This window comes from Cebus imitator, unplaced genomic scaffold (assembly GCF_001604975.1).
Source record: "Cebus imitator isolate Cc_AM_T3 unplaced genomic scaffold, Cebus_imitator-1.0 Scaffold12, whole genome shotgun sequence".
Classification (NCBI taxonomy): Eukaryota; Metazoa; Chordata; class Mammalia; order Primates; family Cebidae; genus Cebus; species Cebus imitator.
The window spans coordinates 11,045,988-11,063,736 of NW_016107327.1; the positions used below are offsets into that span (position 1 = coordinate 11,045,988).

A 17,749-nucleotide genomic window follows, 5' to 3' on the forward strand; every position below is an offset into this window, starting at 1 on the left:
GACATATTTAACATCTTTTCCTTAAACAAATATCCTAATAACTAAAAGCCTTCGATAATCAGCTGCAATACATGTGTTTCAGGGATGTAGCCCTTATACATGAAATGGACATAATACATAAGAAAAATCATAAGCAAGTCCTTTTTTTTCTTGGCTACTGTTTACAAATTGTTTACTACCCATTTTACCTTACCTTTTGAATTTGACCTGCCCCTTGAGATATTGGAATAAAATGAGATATTGCAACAGGATGTGTCGACGAAAGTTACTGTCACTCAGTTGTAAATCCATCAGCTACTCAAGAAACAAACACATACAAAAACAACACATTAAAATCAAGTTTTGCCTGAAGGTACAAAATATGCTACTATAGAAATGGAAGATTCCAATGCAATTTAAAAAACATTTGTTGAGAGTTCACTGCAGGTGAGGCATTACCACACAAGCCCACAGACAGCCCAGTCAAGGTTTCATTTTGATTTCTTGACTGTTTTATGCCATGACGTATTCATGTTGGTGTAACAATGCTCTATCTGTGGTCCTGATATGAGGATAAAATAAGGCAGAAATATAAAAAAGTAAGCTAGGCATGGTGGCACAAGCCTATTAGGAAGCCGAGGAGGAGGATCACTTGAGCCCAGGAGTTTGAGATCAGCCTGAGCAACATAGCAGGACTCTAAATTTAATAAATAAATAAATAAATAAATAAATAAAATTAAAAAGTAAAACTGAGGCTACTACTTTCCCACATACGAAGAAATAATGGCTAAAGAAGGCATGAATAGCACAATATTAAGGGGTACCACTCGTTTTTGTAGCCCTACAAAGTGCCTGCAACAGAGGTAGTACTTGATAATAAACAAGAAATTAGAGGTGAAGATCATCCCTGATTAGATGGGCTGTTTTTAGCTTTTAATGAAAATTGCATCATACTTGTATTATCACAGAATCTGGATTAGAAAGGACTTGAAAGTCATTTATGGGGAAGTTCTTCAGCGACCCTGCCATCCAGCTGTAAGAATAACCTCCAGTAATGAAGGAAGGTCATTCTGATTATGTGCATGGAGCACTGAAGGGAAGCTGGTCCATATCCACATTCTCATGCTAGTTCTGCCTTCAAAAACTACAGCAACAAAGGAAAGCCACATTCTTCTAAATGAAAAACCAGTAAGGCAGTTGGAAGCGTTAGCGACTGGTTTTGGTTCAATGTCCCAAGTTCCGCTGGCTCTGCTTTACGTGGTTTGGTACCATCTACTAATGCCACCTAACACACACAAGCCTTATTCACTAGCAACCCCTTCCACACTGCGGCTCCAGGTCTTTAAAGAAAATAATTAATGATCAGCCTTCCAGTCAGGCTCCCCTCAGTTTTAAGGATTGAATATATTTGATTGTTATTTATACTAACTCTCCTATCCCAAACTGGCAATGTGAATGACCGGCTATCAACCTTCCCTTCCCCCAGGCCCTGGGCAATTGGACTGTCTCCATTTAGGCTGTTAGTTCCTTGCCCTCAACTCCATGAACAGGCACATCTCTCTGCTCCAGCTACCCACTACTGTGGCCACAGATAGGCCTGGGGTCACTCATAGCTGCCCCAATGAAGTCTTTAACTCACAATCCTATCTCACCACAACCTCCATCCTTCCCAGTCTCTCGCTCAGTTGCTCCTAATATACCTAACACTTGGATCTTACTGAGACTTTAAGGCCCCTGACCCATCTATTCTCTGCCTATCTATTAGTCCCATCCTATTTTAAGATAATCCTATTTTAGTCTAAAGAGTTAGCAAACTTTTTCCTAAAGTGTCAAATAATAAATATTTTAATTAAGCTTATGTGGGCTAAGAGGCATATTATGGATATTATGTAGGTATTTAAAAATCTAAAATGTAAGGGGGAAAAAAAAACCCCAAAACCACCAAAAAAAAAAAATCAATAAAGATGGTGGGCCAGATTTGGCCTGTGGCTATATATATAGTCTGCCAACTCCTGGTATAGACGACAACAAATTAGCTGGGCATGGTGGCATTTGCCTGTAGTCCCAGCTACTCTGGAGGCTGAGGCAGAAGAATTGCTTAAACATGGGAGGCGAAGGTTGCAGTGAGCCGAGATCATGCCACTGCACTCCAGTGTGGGTGACAGAGTAAGATTTTTTCCAGGGGGGAGGGGAGAAACGAAGTGTTTTTGTCAAGATCAGCAATGACTTATTTGTTGTTAAATCCTGTGAACACTCTTTATTGACCTCATCCTACTTGATATGCCTGGCTTCCGTAAGTCCATGCTTTTCTAGTTTTTCTCGAATCTCACTGGTTACTCTTCAATCTTCTTCTGCTCTTCTCCATTCTCCCTTAAACATGAGTTTTCTTCAGGATTTGATTTAATATTTTCTTCTCAATCTACACTCTCCCCACTAGCTCATTTCACATACTCTGCAGTTTGAATTACCATTTATAAACTGGTAACTCCTACAACTATACTCTCAACCTAGATCTTGTTCCTAATCGCCAGATTTGTATACTCAACAATCTGTTACACATTTCTACTTGAATGTTCAACTGACACTTGATCAGATTTCATGAACAAAGTAAAACATATCAGTTTCCTCCACAAAAGCTGTTCTCCAGTGTTGGCTAATTAAATGAGAGGTTCCAACATCCACCCATTTCCTCGAGCAAATTCAGGAAGGCTTCCTGGAGAAAGCAGCACCTAAACTCTCAACAAGGAATAAACCTAAAGGTGGAGAGTGAGGGTAGGGGGATGGGGGAGCAAGACGGGGAGCCAAATAAGAGACTGGCCTATTTGAAGGACCACAGTACACAGTTCAATACATCTGGAGTAGAGATGTGAACCCCTGGCTTAAAGAGATGAACCAAAGTGGCCAGGCAATGCTTACTAGGCCTTCATTTTATTTTTGTTGAAAAATCTTTCTTGATAGAAACAATGGATTGAAAATAGGAGTTAACAAGACACTTAATAAGGGGTGGAAAGGATCTAATGTGATTCAAGCTAACTGCTTCACATTATACTTAAGGAAACTAGGTCCAGAAATGTTAAAACTACCTATACAAGGTTACACAGCTAGTGACAGAGCTAAGAGTAAAACTAACACACTCAATTGTACCCTTTCTTTCATAATACATACTATCTAGTTCCACTTTTCTTTGGTTATTTAAAAAATTCTACCATTTACACTATGTCGTAAGTCAAACATTTCATTATTATTATTTTTAGAGACAGGGTCTCACTCTGCTCTAAGGCTGGAGTGCAATGGCACCATCACAGCTCACTGCAGCCTCGCAATCAGGGACTCAAGCAATTCCCTCGCCTCAGCCTCCTGAGTAGCTAGGACGACACGTGTATGTCACGATGCCTAGCTAATTTTTTTCTTTTTTTTGTAAAGAAAGGGTCTCACTTTGTTGCTCAGGCTGTTTTGAACTCCTGGCTTTAAGCAATCCTCCAGTCGGCCTTACAAAGTGTTGGGATTACAGGCATAGGCCATCATGCCTGGCCCAAATGTTTCTTTGTAAATGTCTTTGTATCTTGAGCAAAGGGTTTTTACTGTCCTTAGCTATATGTATGTATGTATGTATGTATTTAGTACAGAAGGGTCTCGCTATGTTGCCCAGGCTGAACTTGAACTCCTGGGCCCAAGTGATCCTTCTGCCCTGGTCTCCTAAATAGCTGGAACTATAGGGATACACCATTGCACTAGGCTACTGTCCTTAGTTTTTATGGCACATCTTAGCTCAGGCCTCAGTTTTCCCGGTATTCTAAACCTAAAAAGGCTCATGTTTTTTATTTCAGTCATCCTTACATCCCTTTCTGTCAATAAATTTTACATATAAATAATATTCCCAGGTAAAATTATATGAAATCTTCCATTTCTATCAATTTAACACAAAATACTTAAAAATGTGTGCTAAAAAACAAAATATTCAGAACATGCTTATTAAAATCTCACCAACTGTTATATCAGCTGAGATAAAATTATTCAATTTCTAAATTATGAAATATTTTAAATGTTCAAAAAGGTATAGTTAAGTAATATAACATTCATGTACCCGTTACCCATTTACATATAAAATCCTAACATTTCTACCTATTACACATCTGTTAAAGAAACAGAAAATAGTAGACACTGTTGAAGCTCCCTCTATAACCTCCCTACTCCTATTCCCCTCTCTCCCACTACTATGGTAACCACTACCATGTATTTCACAGTTAGGATTTTTATACACATTTTATATTACTACATATGTAAACATCTATAAATAATATATGGATGTACTTTGCATTGTTTCAAATTCTATACAATATGCACTATTCTGCAATTTGCTATTTTCATACAACACTATGTTTGAAATTTACCCATTTTAATACATGTTGCTCTAGTTCAGGGATTGGCAAATCTTTTACGGACCAGTCAGAAACTATTTTAGGCTTTATGAACTATATGATCTCCGTCACAACTATTCATCTCTGCTGTTACAGAGCAAAAGCAGTCAGTGACAAATGAATGAGGTGGCTGTGTTCCAATAAAAATTATGATTCTTATTTATTGTTTTCTGAGATAGGGTCTGACTCTGTCACCCAGGCTGGAATGCAAGAGCATGAATATGGCTCACTGCAGCCTTGACTTCCTGGGCTCAAGTGATTCTCCTGCCTCGGCCTCCTCTGTGGCTGGGACTACAGGCATATGCCACCAGACTCAGCTCATGTTAAAATTTTTTTTGTAGAGTTAGGGGTATCACTTTGTTGCTCAGGCTGGTCTCAAACTCCTGGTTTCAAGCAATCGTCCTGCCTTGGCCTCCCAAAGTGCTGGGATTACAGGCTTGAGCCACTGCACCTGGCCCAATAAAATTTACAGAAATAGATGATAGGCCAGATTTGCCAACCCCTGCTATAATTAATCCATTTTCAGTGCTTTATAGAACTGTCATGTAAAATTATCATAATTTATCAGTCTTCTGCTTGTGAACATTGACACTGTTTCTAAACTTTCATTTACGAATACATCATTTACAAACAATGGTACAGTGAATCTTCTTACAGATTTCCTTGTATATGTGGGTCCTATGTAGGGGGCCATATTTAGGAACCAAGTTTTAACTTCACTAGTTTTTACAAAAGTATTCTGCAAAGTGGTTGATTCAATTTATATTTCAACAGTGTATAAAAGTTCTCATTTTTCCACAGCTTTGCCAATACCATCGTTAGGCTTTTCAGTTTTGGCCAGTTTGCTAAGTGTGAAACGGTTATCTCATCATTTTACTTGCATTAGAGATGCTTAGCATCTTTTTAAAGCTCATTCACTTGTCAGTTTTCTACATCTGTAAATGACTTGTTCTTATCATCTTTTCAGTTTTCCATTTTGGTTGTCTTTTATCAATGGAATATTCTGAATACTAATCTTCTCTGGTTATGTAGATGGCAAATATCTTCCCCTAGTCTGTGGCTTCTCTTTTTATTTTACCTATGGTATCTTTTACTATTCAAGACTTTTATATTCTTAAGTCTTAAATATTAAATTGATATTTTCCCTCATTATTTGTGCTTTTTGTAGTTGAAGTAATCTCTCCCTACTCCAATTTACATATTTCATATTTCCTTCTGAATGTTTAAAAGTCTTGCTTTTCTTATTCATACTTTCAATTAACCTGGAATTGATGAACCTGGAATTGATGGTACTGAGGTATAGACTCTATTTTAATTTTTCCAAAAATGATAATGAATTGTCTTTAAGTAACATTTATTAAGAATAGTCCATCCTTTCCTCACTAATTTATAATGCAATCTCTTTTGTATATTAAGCTTTTCTATAATTCAGACTTTCTATTGTTTCAATTTTCTTCTTCTTCTTTATACTGGTACTAATAATTACCTGCCCTAATTACTATTGCTCTATAGATCTTAATATCTGACAGGGCAAGTGTTCCTGCTTTCTTTAAATTTTTCTTATGCTTGGCTCTTTGCTTTTCCATAAAAATGTTAAGACCAACTTTTTGAGTTCCCTCGAAAAAGTCCATTTGGTCTTTATAATAAAACAATTTATATTGCTTTGGGTATAACCTAAAAGTTAAATTAAAAAACCCATTTGGATATTGATTCAAAATACACTGAATCAATGAATCTGAGGAGAAGGGGCAGTGGGTCTATATCTACAAATGTAGTAATGCTGCTCCATTTTTGTAATTTTTCTCTATGAAGATTACGCCTAGGTATTGGAGAGCTTTCACTGCTATTCTGAATAACATGTTGTAATTGATCACTGGTTTATAAGAACACTATTGATGTTTCTCTTGCAATCTTGCTGAAGTCTCATTAGTTCTAAGAGTTGCTTGGTTCTCTTGGATTTTTCTCTGTAGACAATTACATTGTCTTCAAATGGGGATAGTTTACTCTTTGCTTTTTCCAATACTTATAACTCTTATTTCTTTTTTGTTTTTTTCTCTTATAGAAATGCTTAGATCCTCCAGTACAGTGTTGAACAGAAATATGATTAGTGCCCATCCATGTCTTCTTTTTGGATTTAATGGGAATACTTTTTGAAGTTTCATAACCGTGTATGATGTTTGCAATAGGGTTTTAAAAATCAGTCCTTTTATCAACTCAGAGAACATTCTTTTCTACTTTTATTGAATATTAGATTTTATTGAACTTTCTAGGCTTCTGAGATGATCATATACATCTTAAAAATCTTTAACGTTTTTATTTTTTCAGACACAGTCTTGCTGTGTTGCCCAGACTGGTCTTGAGCTCCTGGGCTCAAGCAATCCTCCTGCCTTGGCCTCCCAAAGTGCTGGGATTACAGGTGTAAGTCACTACACCTAGCCAATCTGTTGTTAATCTGGCATTATATTTATCTTTCTGATCAACCATACTTACATTCCTAGGATAAATCATATGTCTCTATTAAAAAAAAAAAAAACTACTTCACTTAATTTGCGAGTTTATAAAACATACTTCTATAAATACAAAACATTCTATTTATGTGTGACATGAATATATACACAAGTTTTTCCTTGTTCTGTCCTTATTGGGGTTTTATTTGTAAATTATAATCTTATATAATGAACTGGGGGGCATTTCTCTTCTAACTTCTGAAAATTTTCATTTATGGTAGAAATTATTTATTCTTTGAAGTGTTGATAAGATGTGCCTAAAAAATCTCTGGGCCTGATGTCATTCAAAAAGTGTCGTTCTGGCTGCTATTTCTTTAATGGTTATTCATCTATTTGGTTTTCTATTTTTTTTTTTTTTGAGAGTCTATTTTGGTAATTAAATTTTTCTACATAATTCTAATTTTGTTAGGCTTCAGAATTTATTAGAAGTTGTTCATAATATCCTCTTAAGCATTTCAAATATCTCTAATTGGTTCAATTGTTACTGTTAATATTGTTTGCTGGTATCTTTTCATTTTCCTTGCACAGGCTCTGGATTTCTTTTTATAACATTTCCTTTTCAAAGAAACAACTTTTGGTTTTGCTGATATGTTTTATAGTTTGTTTTATTTCACTAAGTTTTGCTATTATTACTTCCATTTTCTTGAGGTTTAGTTTGTACTTTTTCTAACTTATTGAGTTGAATGCTCAATTTGTCACTTTCTTGACATTTTTTCCATTAATGCATAGGAAACTGTAACTGTCCCTTTATTTGTAACCCACACTTCTGACATATAATTCTTCCTGTAATTATAATTTTGATATACATTTATTACAAGTTTGGAATTTCCATTATGATTTCTTCTTTAACTCCTGGGAAATGCACTTTTATGTTTTCATATATTTGCCTCTTTTTAAGATATCCTTTTTGCAGCTCTAATTTTATAATCTGATTTGATTACAGAGAAATGTGTCCAGAGAATGTGTTCTTCATCTGTAATATTTGAAATTTCTTGAGAATTTCTTTGTGGCCTAGTACATGGTCAAACTTTGTGAATATTCCACATACACACAAAAAGAAATAAATTGCTTCTATTTGTTCTGTACTACATCAAGCTTATTACTTTCATTGTTCAAATCTTCCATATACTTAACTAATCTTTAGTCTGCCTGATCTATTGGTTATTTATGGAAGCAGTTAAAAATACACCACTGTAATTGTGGGCCAACTTCTCATAATTTTGTTTTTGCTTAATATATTTGAGGACATATTGTTAAGTATATATAAGTTCTTGACACCTTCTTGGTGGTTCATTCCTTTATTATCTAATGTTCCTTGTCCTGTTTATGCTTTTTTCCCTTAAATTCTATTTTATTTGTTATTTATGTAGCTTTCTTTTTGATGGTATTAGCCTAGTATGTCTCTTTCTATCCTAATATTTTGATCCTTTTGAAAAGTTTTGTTTTAGGTATATATCCCTTGTGGATATCAACTGCTCCATCTTCCATTTATTAAATTTTTCTTGTGTTCTTTTCTTTTCCATATAAGTTTTAAGCTTGTTAGGTCTGCTTTCTTCCTTCTTAATGAAAATCATGGAATTACAGAACTTAGCTAAGCAATGCAAGTAAACTAGGAAAGGATGATTCTAAGATGCAAACCTCATTAAAAGGAAACTGGTGCCCCCAGAAGACAAATGTACCAATGGCAATTTGGTGCCTGGGAAGCTCAGAGTATCTGTGTAAATGTGAATTTGTTTTGCTCTTGAGCCCCTAGTGAGGTAAAGTAACCTTGAGTTAGTTCAGAATGTTTTCACTTCTTAAAAGTGCTTTTATATGACCTCTAGTTGGCCTAATAATTTAATAATCTTTCCTGTTGACTAAGCATTAGGCTTACTTTTTTTACTTTTGTGTGAAAACCCATATAAATTGTGTATGAGGGAGTGGGCAATAATCTTTCTGTAGCATGATTGTAGGAGTTGCATATTTCTCAGAAAAGAAATGAGTCTATGAAAGGAATACAGCCCAGTTTCTATAGTATATAACTCTGATCAGATTGTGTGTCTTGAAAGATTTCTAGAGAAGTTCTAAATCTCTCATGTACTTGATTTTTTTTTTTTTTTTAAGAAAGAGTATTGTTCTGTCGCCCAGGCTGGAGTGCAGTGGCACAATCTTGGCTCGCTACAACCTTCGCCTCCCGAGTTGAAGCAATTCTCCTGCCTCAGCCTCCTGAGTAGATGCGACTACAGGTGTGCACCACCACGTCCGGCTAAATTTTGTACTTTTAGTTGAGATGGGTTTCACCATGTTGGCCAGGCTGGTCTCAAACTCCTGGCCTCAAGTGATCTACCCACCTTGGCTTCTCCTTAAGTGTTGGGATTACAGGTGTGAACCACCACACTCGGTCTCACATACTGGATTTCCTTTTTAAATTGTTGAAAGGCACCACTAAGTGCTTACATAATCCTGGACAAGGTGTTAAAATCTGCCCAGACAATTAAGAAATCAAGCCTAAACTCCAAATGTTTTGAATATACCCATTTTCTCTCCAGATGAGGAAAAAAAAATTACAGGCTCCATAGTTACGTTTACAAAAGCAAGCCACAATTTAAACTTTTAATTTTCACAAATGTGCTAGATATTATATTAGGGTCTAGAGGACTGAACTATAAAATAGTTTTCTACATGGAATAGTACCTTCCATACAGCTTATTCAATTGAAATAGAAAACATTTGGTTTCCGAGAAAAAAAATGTATAAACAATTGTATAAAAACAACTAGATTATAAATTTAAATAGCATTCCTACTTTCTTTCTTTTTTTGAGATGGAGTCTCACTCTGTCACACAGGCTGGAGTGCAGTGGCATGATTTTGGCTCACTGCAACCACTGCTTCCCAGATTCAAGCAATTCCCCTGCCTGAGCCTCCCGAGTAGCTAGGATTACAGGCGCGTACCACCACGCCTGGCTAATTTTTGCATTGTGTAGAGATGGAGTTTCACCATGTTGGCCAGGCTGGTCTCTAAGTCCTGACCTCAAGTAATCTGCCTGCCTCAGCCTCCCAAAGTGCTGGGATTACACGCTGAACCACCATGCCCAGCCCTACTTTCTAATAATTCTTTCCAAACTTTCTTTCAAAAAAAATTTCTTAAAAAAATGAAAAATTTAATTTTAGTTTAAAAGCCTCTCAGTGTCCCCGCTAAGTTACAAGAGAAAGGAGCTGCCCATTGAAGGCAGGAGCTAACAAGTTTCAACCCTTTTCTTTAGTAAAACAATAGCCTAAAGATACAGTCTCAAAAAGTTTTAAGAAACTTTCTGTACTAATACAGTAATGCATCGCTTATCTACAGGGTACATTCTAGGAAAGGTGTCATTAGGCAATTTCCCCATTGTGTGAACATCATAGAGTGTACTTAACAATAGTATTGCCTACTACACACTTAGGCTGTATGCTACAGCCTATGGTTCCTAGGTTACAAACATGTAGAGCATGTTACTGCGCTAAACACGATAGGGAACTGTAACACAATGGTTAAGGATTTGTGTATCTAAACATAGAAAAGGCACAGTAAAAATACGGTATTATAATCTATAATCTTACAGAACCACTGTTGTACATGGGGTCCACTGTTGACCAATTATGTGGTCATTAAGTGGTGCCATTATGGGGTACATGACTATACTATGAAGTAGACTTAGAAGGCTATAGTGTTCCTCAGTAAAATAAATACCAAAATTTTACATTTTAATTTCATTTTCCTTAATACTCATACTCATACTCAATGTAAAACAAACTCTTTAACGTTTTACATTAGTACTGTTTGAAAGTTTTCAGTTTAAAAGATGATTTTATGACTTTCCTTTGATTAAATCACAAGGCAAAAAAAAGATACAAATACAGAATTTTAGTAAACATAAGACGTTTCTGCCTTTAAAAGGCTAAATCAAATGAAACTTCCTAATTAATACAGGTTATTTTGTTGTTACCTGTATTATTAATACTTAGGATTACTTATGCATAAACATGAGTGAATAACTAAATCACGCTGTGATTAAACAGCCAGTGTCTATATACTGGTTTTCATAAATCTCAGATAATACTGAAAATTATATGAATCTACAGAATATTCTTATGCTATCTGGTAAAGTTTTAATACTCTATAGGATTACACAGTACTGAAGAAATTTCTACAAGAAATTAAAATTCAGACACAGAAAACATAAAAAGTCTCTAACACATGATTCTTGCTCTGTCACCCAGGCTGGAGAGCAGTGGTGTGTTCTCAGCTCACTGCAACCTCTGCCTCCCGAGTTCAAGCAATTCTCCTGCCTCAGCCTCCCAAGCAGGTGGGATTACAGGCACCTGCCACCATGACAGGCTAATTTTTTGTATTTTTAGTAGAGACAGAGTTTCCCTATGTTGGCTAGGCTGGTCTCAATCTCCTGACCTCAAGCGATCTGCCTGCCTTGGCCTCCCAAAGTACTGGGACACAGGCGTGAGTCACTGTGTCTGCCCTGACCCATGTTTTTAAACCTACGTATCTCTGACTGTATATTAACATGTTTGTTCTTCATAACATCAGGATGAAATAAATCAGTTAATGTTTACATATTAAACATACTTGATAGAACTGTTTTAATCTTCTGTACCCTGTCTTTAAGTCTTCCTAGAGGGCTGCTACTTGGTAGCATCAATCACATTAGTTTATCTTGCTTGTATAACCATTGCTTGACTCACACAGAGGCTATTCTAAAAATAACAATGACTAAGCATGCTCTAAGTTTTCTAATATGCTCAATGATATTTAAGGAGCTGTTCTATTTGTCAGGACCACAGAGTTCAAAAATGTCACAACAGAGGGTAGCTCATGCCCTACGCCCTGAGGACCATTACAACTCAATTTTATTTATATTAAAAAATGTCAATCATATTAAAAGGTTTTAGCTACAGTATTTACCTATATAGGATGGGTGAAAGCACACCTATATGCTAAGACTGACATGACCATCAGCAAAAGACTTCTAAAGCAGTGATTCCTAACCTTTTTGGCACCAGGGACTGGCTTCATGGAAGACAATTTTTCCACAGACTTGGGGTTAGGGGGTGGAGGGGATGGTTTTGGGATGATTCAAGTGCATTACATTTATTGTGCACTTCATTTCTATAATTATTATATTGTAATATAAAATGAAATACATATACGACTCACCATAATGTAGAATCAGTAGGAGCCCTGAGCTTGTTTTCCTGCAACTAGAAGGTCGGCAGGTGATGGGAGACAGTGACAGATCATCAGGCATTAGATTTTCATAAGGAGCACACAACCTAGATCCCTCATGCTCAGTTTACAATAGGGTTCATGCTCCTATGAGAATCTAATGCTGCTGCTGATCTGACAGGAGGCGGAGCTCACGTGATAATGTGAGTGATGGAGAGAAGCTGTAAACAAAGATGAAGCTTTGCTTGCTTGCCACTGCTCACCTCCTGCTGTGCAGCCCAGTTCCAGAGCTATCTAAAAACTTCCCATACCGAAAACAACTAATGAGGTTAAAAAAAATTGTAGGATAGTCGTTAGCTTGCCCACTTGTCAACAGTAGGGTTTTGCTTCTGCCTTCATTTGCTCCTAACTAGGCTGCAGTGTATCGCATAAGAGACCTATCTACCTATCTTAGCCTTCACTACATAAAGATTCAGCCTTAGGTACCTCTCAGTGAACATAGAAAGTACAAAAAATTTAAGGCAGAACCACTGTATGGATAGTTTCTTACTAAAAAATATGACCAACAGTCCTAATTTGAGGCCTCTTCACACAATGCAGACTTTGCAGAATTCTGTACTTTCTTTCTCCATGAACAAGAATGGTCTAATGACCACACTAGGGTCAATAGTACATTACTGTGGTTAATCCCACCCTGTTAACTGCTAGCTGCTGAGTATTCCATCTGATCATTTTGGTCATTGAGTCTCAGATGGGAAGGGAGAAGTGTATTATTCTAAAGAACTGGGTAGCCCTGAGGCTTTTATCTAGTTAGTGTTGTTATACTCTTTTCTGTGAGAACTTAAAAGATCCAAAAATATATTCCTTTAACCATCATGTTTATACTCATGGTACTTAAATGTTTTGAAATGTTGTTCTGCTTTTGCATGCTACACAGTAAAGAGGGAGGAATCCCTATAATACCAGTGCCTTTTATTTGGTATGATAAGTTGGACAATTAGAGGTAAAATCCTCCCTTAAAATTTCTGAGTCCCTGGACTAACCTTAAAGAACAGATACTTTTCCACTCCATTAAAAAATAAACAATACAGGTATCTCAGCACTACATTTAGTAACTAATATCCCCAGATTATTTTGCTCTGCTAACAACAGAACTATATTGTTGGGCATTGGTACTTACAATCACACTCTAGATAGCACAAAAATATGGCTCTTGAAAATTACAATGCCACTTTGTCTCTAGGGGAAACTTCTATCTTTAAGAAGATATGGGCGGGGCGAAGTGTTTCACACCTGTAATCCCAGCACTTGGGGAGGCCAAGGCAGGTAGATCACAAGTCAGGAGTTTGAGACTAGCCTGGCCGACATGGTGAAACCCTATCTCTACTAAAAATACACAAATTAGCTCGGTATGGTGGTACATGCCTGTAATCCCAGCTACTGGGGAGGCTGAGGCAAGAGAATCACTTGAATCTAGGAGGCAGAGGTTGCAGTGAGCTGAGATGATGCCACTACACTCCAGCCTGGGCAACAGACCAAGACTCCGTCTTGGGGCAGGGAAAAAAACAGAAAGAAGATATGATAATTTACAAAGACACCCATTTTATTTGTAGAACCTCTGACTACCTGTAGTTGCCACATGACTGGCCTATCTCTAACTACAAAGTTTTCATAATCTGGCCGGGCGTGGTGGCTCATGCCTGTGAGCCACAGCCTTTGGGAGGCTGAGGCAGGCAGATCATCTGAGGTTGGGAGTTTGAGACCAGCCTGGCCAACGTAGCAAAAATCCACCTCTATTAAAAATACAAAAATTGGCCAGGTGTGGTGTCGGGTGCTTGTAATCCCAGCTACTTGGGAGGCTGAGGCACAAGAATCGCTTGAACACGGGAGGCAGAAGTTGCAGTGGGTCCAAAAAAAAAAAGGTGTCTCCAAAAAGAAAGTTTATATCATCCTTGCCAAGCACTATTTCCTGACTAAGGAAAAGTCTGACCAGATTCAAGTAACAAAACAATGCTTCGGATAATAATATTCTTATTGGATGGGGTCAAAGGCTCTACTACAGTCATGAAAGATCTAACCTTATAATGACAAGATCACTCTTCTAAACCTGTTCACCAGTGAAGTGACAGGCTATAGAGTTATGCTCCAAATAATCACAGCTTTAGTTTTCACTTTAGCTCGCTCTTACTGGCAAGGAATATAGCACCTATATCCCTGAAAAATCAAGACCTTTCCCATGACTTACCAAATCTATATCAGAAGCTGAAAGTAACATCAGGCCCAAAACTGGCATATGTTTAGGTGTGAAGGCCTTTTTGGGAATCCTAGTATTAAAACACCACGTAAGGTATAGAGATGCCGGAAGGCTTCTTTCAGTGCAGCAGTAAAGCTTATAAAATGTTGTATATTTTTTAGAATATAGGTAATGTGTTACAAATATTTTCACTTAGATAAGTAATAAACACTGAAAATTCACCAAAAAATATGAAGAATGTACAGGAGGACTGTAAATTTAAGATAAAGTTGTTGCTTAAGGGGCAACAAAGGGAAATGAAGATGCAAAATATTACATGCCTCACATTCTCTGGTATAATTCTGTGCCTTCTTCTTTTTCCTATGGTAAGTTTTAAGCTTCTCAAAGCTGCTTTTACCTTTCTTGAGGTATTAATTAATGGAATTTCAGTGCTCAATCCTTAAAGTTCATGCTCTAACTGCTGGTGAAAGCAAGTTCACAAAGATTCAGAAAGGGAGAGATACTATTAGAAAGCCAAGTATGATAAAGTGAATGGAGAATGATACAAAAAGCATCAATCAAATATTCCATGGTGAAGATTTCTCTGAAAATGTTTAATCCTGCTGTTTTTCACAATTAAAATATCTTTAGAAATGCTATTTGTTCAGGAGGCTAAGGCAGGAGAATAGCTTGAACCCAGGAGGCAGAGGTTGCAGTGAGCCAAGACTGTGCCGTTGCACTCCAGCTTGGGCGAGAGAGAGAAACCTCATCTCGAGGGGAAAAGAAAAAAAAAAAAGGTATTTTGTTAAAAAAAAAAAAAAAAATCTATGAAGACATCCAGAGTTTTGAAATAGCTGTCATGTCCTGAGAAATGTGGACCTGTAACTCTTAAAAGTATACAACTCCTATTGGTTGTTTTATTTTGTAACTTTTTGCCCTGACAATATTAAACTGACACCTCTGCATTCTAAAAGGTAGATATCATTGGGAAGGTTCTTTGTTTAAGGAGAAGAGCTTTGGGATTTTCTTCTCCTCTTCCACATAAGGTAGAAGAAAACTTTTGAAATCTTTATTCAACTAAAAGGTTTCTGTTTGTTACATTTAAATTAACAAATATAGCTGGAGTTTTAAAAATCCAATCTGATAAAGTCTTATTAGGTAAATTAAATTGGTTTATACTTGTTATTACTGACATATTTCTCCCCTCCTTTCTGCTCCTTTCTCCTTCCCTTCCTGCCATTTGCTGGATTTATAAAGTAGTATAAAGTTCCTCTCTGCCTCCCTTTGATTTATGCTCTTTGAGAGCAAGAAGTTGGCTTTCTTTTGGTGGTTACCCTTTCAATATATATAAAAAGTCTAAAGTTATTCAGTATTCCTTTCCTACTCCTGAAGATGACAAGAACTGCCATAATTTTAAATTACTCATTAAACATCTCTGCTTTCCCCTTCCATATTATTACTGACATCTAGTTAAGTTCCACATTAATAAAATTTTTTAATTAAAAAATTTTTAAATCATTCATGACTTTTTTGTGTTTATAGTCAATAGTAAATTTACTGTCATATTTTTCAATTTTTGTGCTCACCGTTGCCTTCTGTATCCCACTCCATTCTTATGGGTTCAATTTCCTTCTTCCTGAAGAATATCCTTGAGTAGTATTTTTCAAAATGAGGGTCACTGAGTGGTAAGTTATCCTGGTTTTTAAATAAAAACGTCTTTCTTTCATCAATAGTCTTGAGTATATTTAACTCGGTATAAAATTCTAGATTGAATGTCATTTTTCTCTCAGCAATTTAATATTTCTCTACTGTCTTCTGGTATTAATGGTTGATAGCTGTTAGAAATCTGCTAATAGTCAAACTGCTGTTCCTTCCCAGTATATCTGTCTTTCTTATCCCTTAGTGGCCTTTAGGTTTCTCTGAATGCCCACAGTTATGGCATGACGTACTGAAGCGTAGATTTATCTTTCTTTATCCTGCTTGGCAGTTGTGACACACTTTTAAGCTGAGGATTTAAGATTTCCTTCAATTCTTTGCAATCCAGTTTCTCTACCATTCCCTCCACTTTCTTCTCTGGAAATCCTACTAGACAAATGTTGGAAATTCTCAATCTATTCACCATGGCTTTTAACTGCTCTTTCACTTAAAAAAAAATTCTATCTGTGTTGCTTGTTGGATGAAGTTCTCATCACCTTCTTCAGTTCACTAGTTCTTTGTTCATCTATGTCCATTGCATAGTTTCTGTGTGTTGTGTTTTGGTTTCAATGATTTATATTTTTCATTTCCAAGATTCCCAATTAGTTGTATCAACTGTCCTATTTCATTTCTGCCTGCTTCTGTTTCATGATTTCTTGCTCCTTTTCAATGAATGTTATCTCATCAATTATCTTTTTGAGTATCCAAAACATACATAAAGTCTTGGTCAGGCTAAATATTTCATCAGGAATAAATATATGTATATCTCAATAGTTGATTTTGCTGGTGATCCTTCTTAGCTTTAGATTTATAGATTTTGGAATTTTAATTTATCAGAGTTTTGAACAGGAGCCTTTTCTTTCAGGATGTTTGTTTACTTCTTTTCCCCTCCCTCTCTGTGTACATTCTTCCCTGTCTAGCAGTTTTGCATCTGCTTCTAACAGGGCCCCTGAGTCCAGAAGTCTGGAAGAAGTCTTATGACAACCTCTTGGAGCAGCTGTTTCATAAGTATAATGAGCATATCACATATCTGGTCACTGAGCAAGCAGATGGACACAAAACTGTCTTTGTTATCCCTAGGCCCACAACTTCCTATAAAACCATAGCCCTTGGCAGAAGACTGGCAATATTTTTTCTTAGTTTCTTTCCAAAAGCGGATAAAGTTCCACCCTAGTCCTTGGCTTCAAGAAGTGAATCTGGCTCTGGTCCCTTGTCCATGGTGCACATTTCATCTCTGTTACTTGTAGCCAAACTCCTGGATACTACCACCTGCCTTGGATAGAGAGTCCAGCAGGCCCAGGCTGCAGTTTTGCTCACTACTTGGCATTTCTGGTCCATGAAGATATTTATCTTGTTTCTGGAAGCCCAGCTTTGTCTCTTTTGTTTTCTCGTTTATATTTTACCCGTCATTGCTATGTGTTTGGAGCAAAGGGAGTGAGTCGAAACATAAACTCAATGTGCCATTTTGACTAGAAACTTTACATAATCTTGTAGCATTATATTTGAACAAAATTTACTTTTTAAAATGTATAAATAAGATTAACAAGAAAGTTTTAAATTCCTTACTCGTACCTAATAATGAAATACTATTTTCATAAATACAAATTAAATCCTAACTTCATGTTTAAAATATACAGGCATGAAAGCAATTAAACTGCATTTACTCCAAAATTAGTCTACAAAACAGACTTAATGTAGAACTACTTTCACCATTGAAATCAA

At 36.5% G+C, this 17,749-nt stretch overlaps 1 protein-coding gene across 1 annotated transcript in view; it reads right to left on the minus strand.

Moving 5' to 3' along the window:
• The window catches only part of THOC1 (THO complex 1), a 57,591-nt gene that overhangs the window by 12,336 nt on the left and 27,506 nt on the right, over nucleotides 1-17,749 (minus strand). The window contains exon 12 of the mRNA XM_017498982.2: nucleotides 194-294. Coding sequence (XP_017354471.1) covers nucleotides 194-294 — 101 coding nt within the window. The remainder of the gene's footprint in view (nucleotides 1-193; nucleotides 295-17,749) is intronic.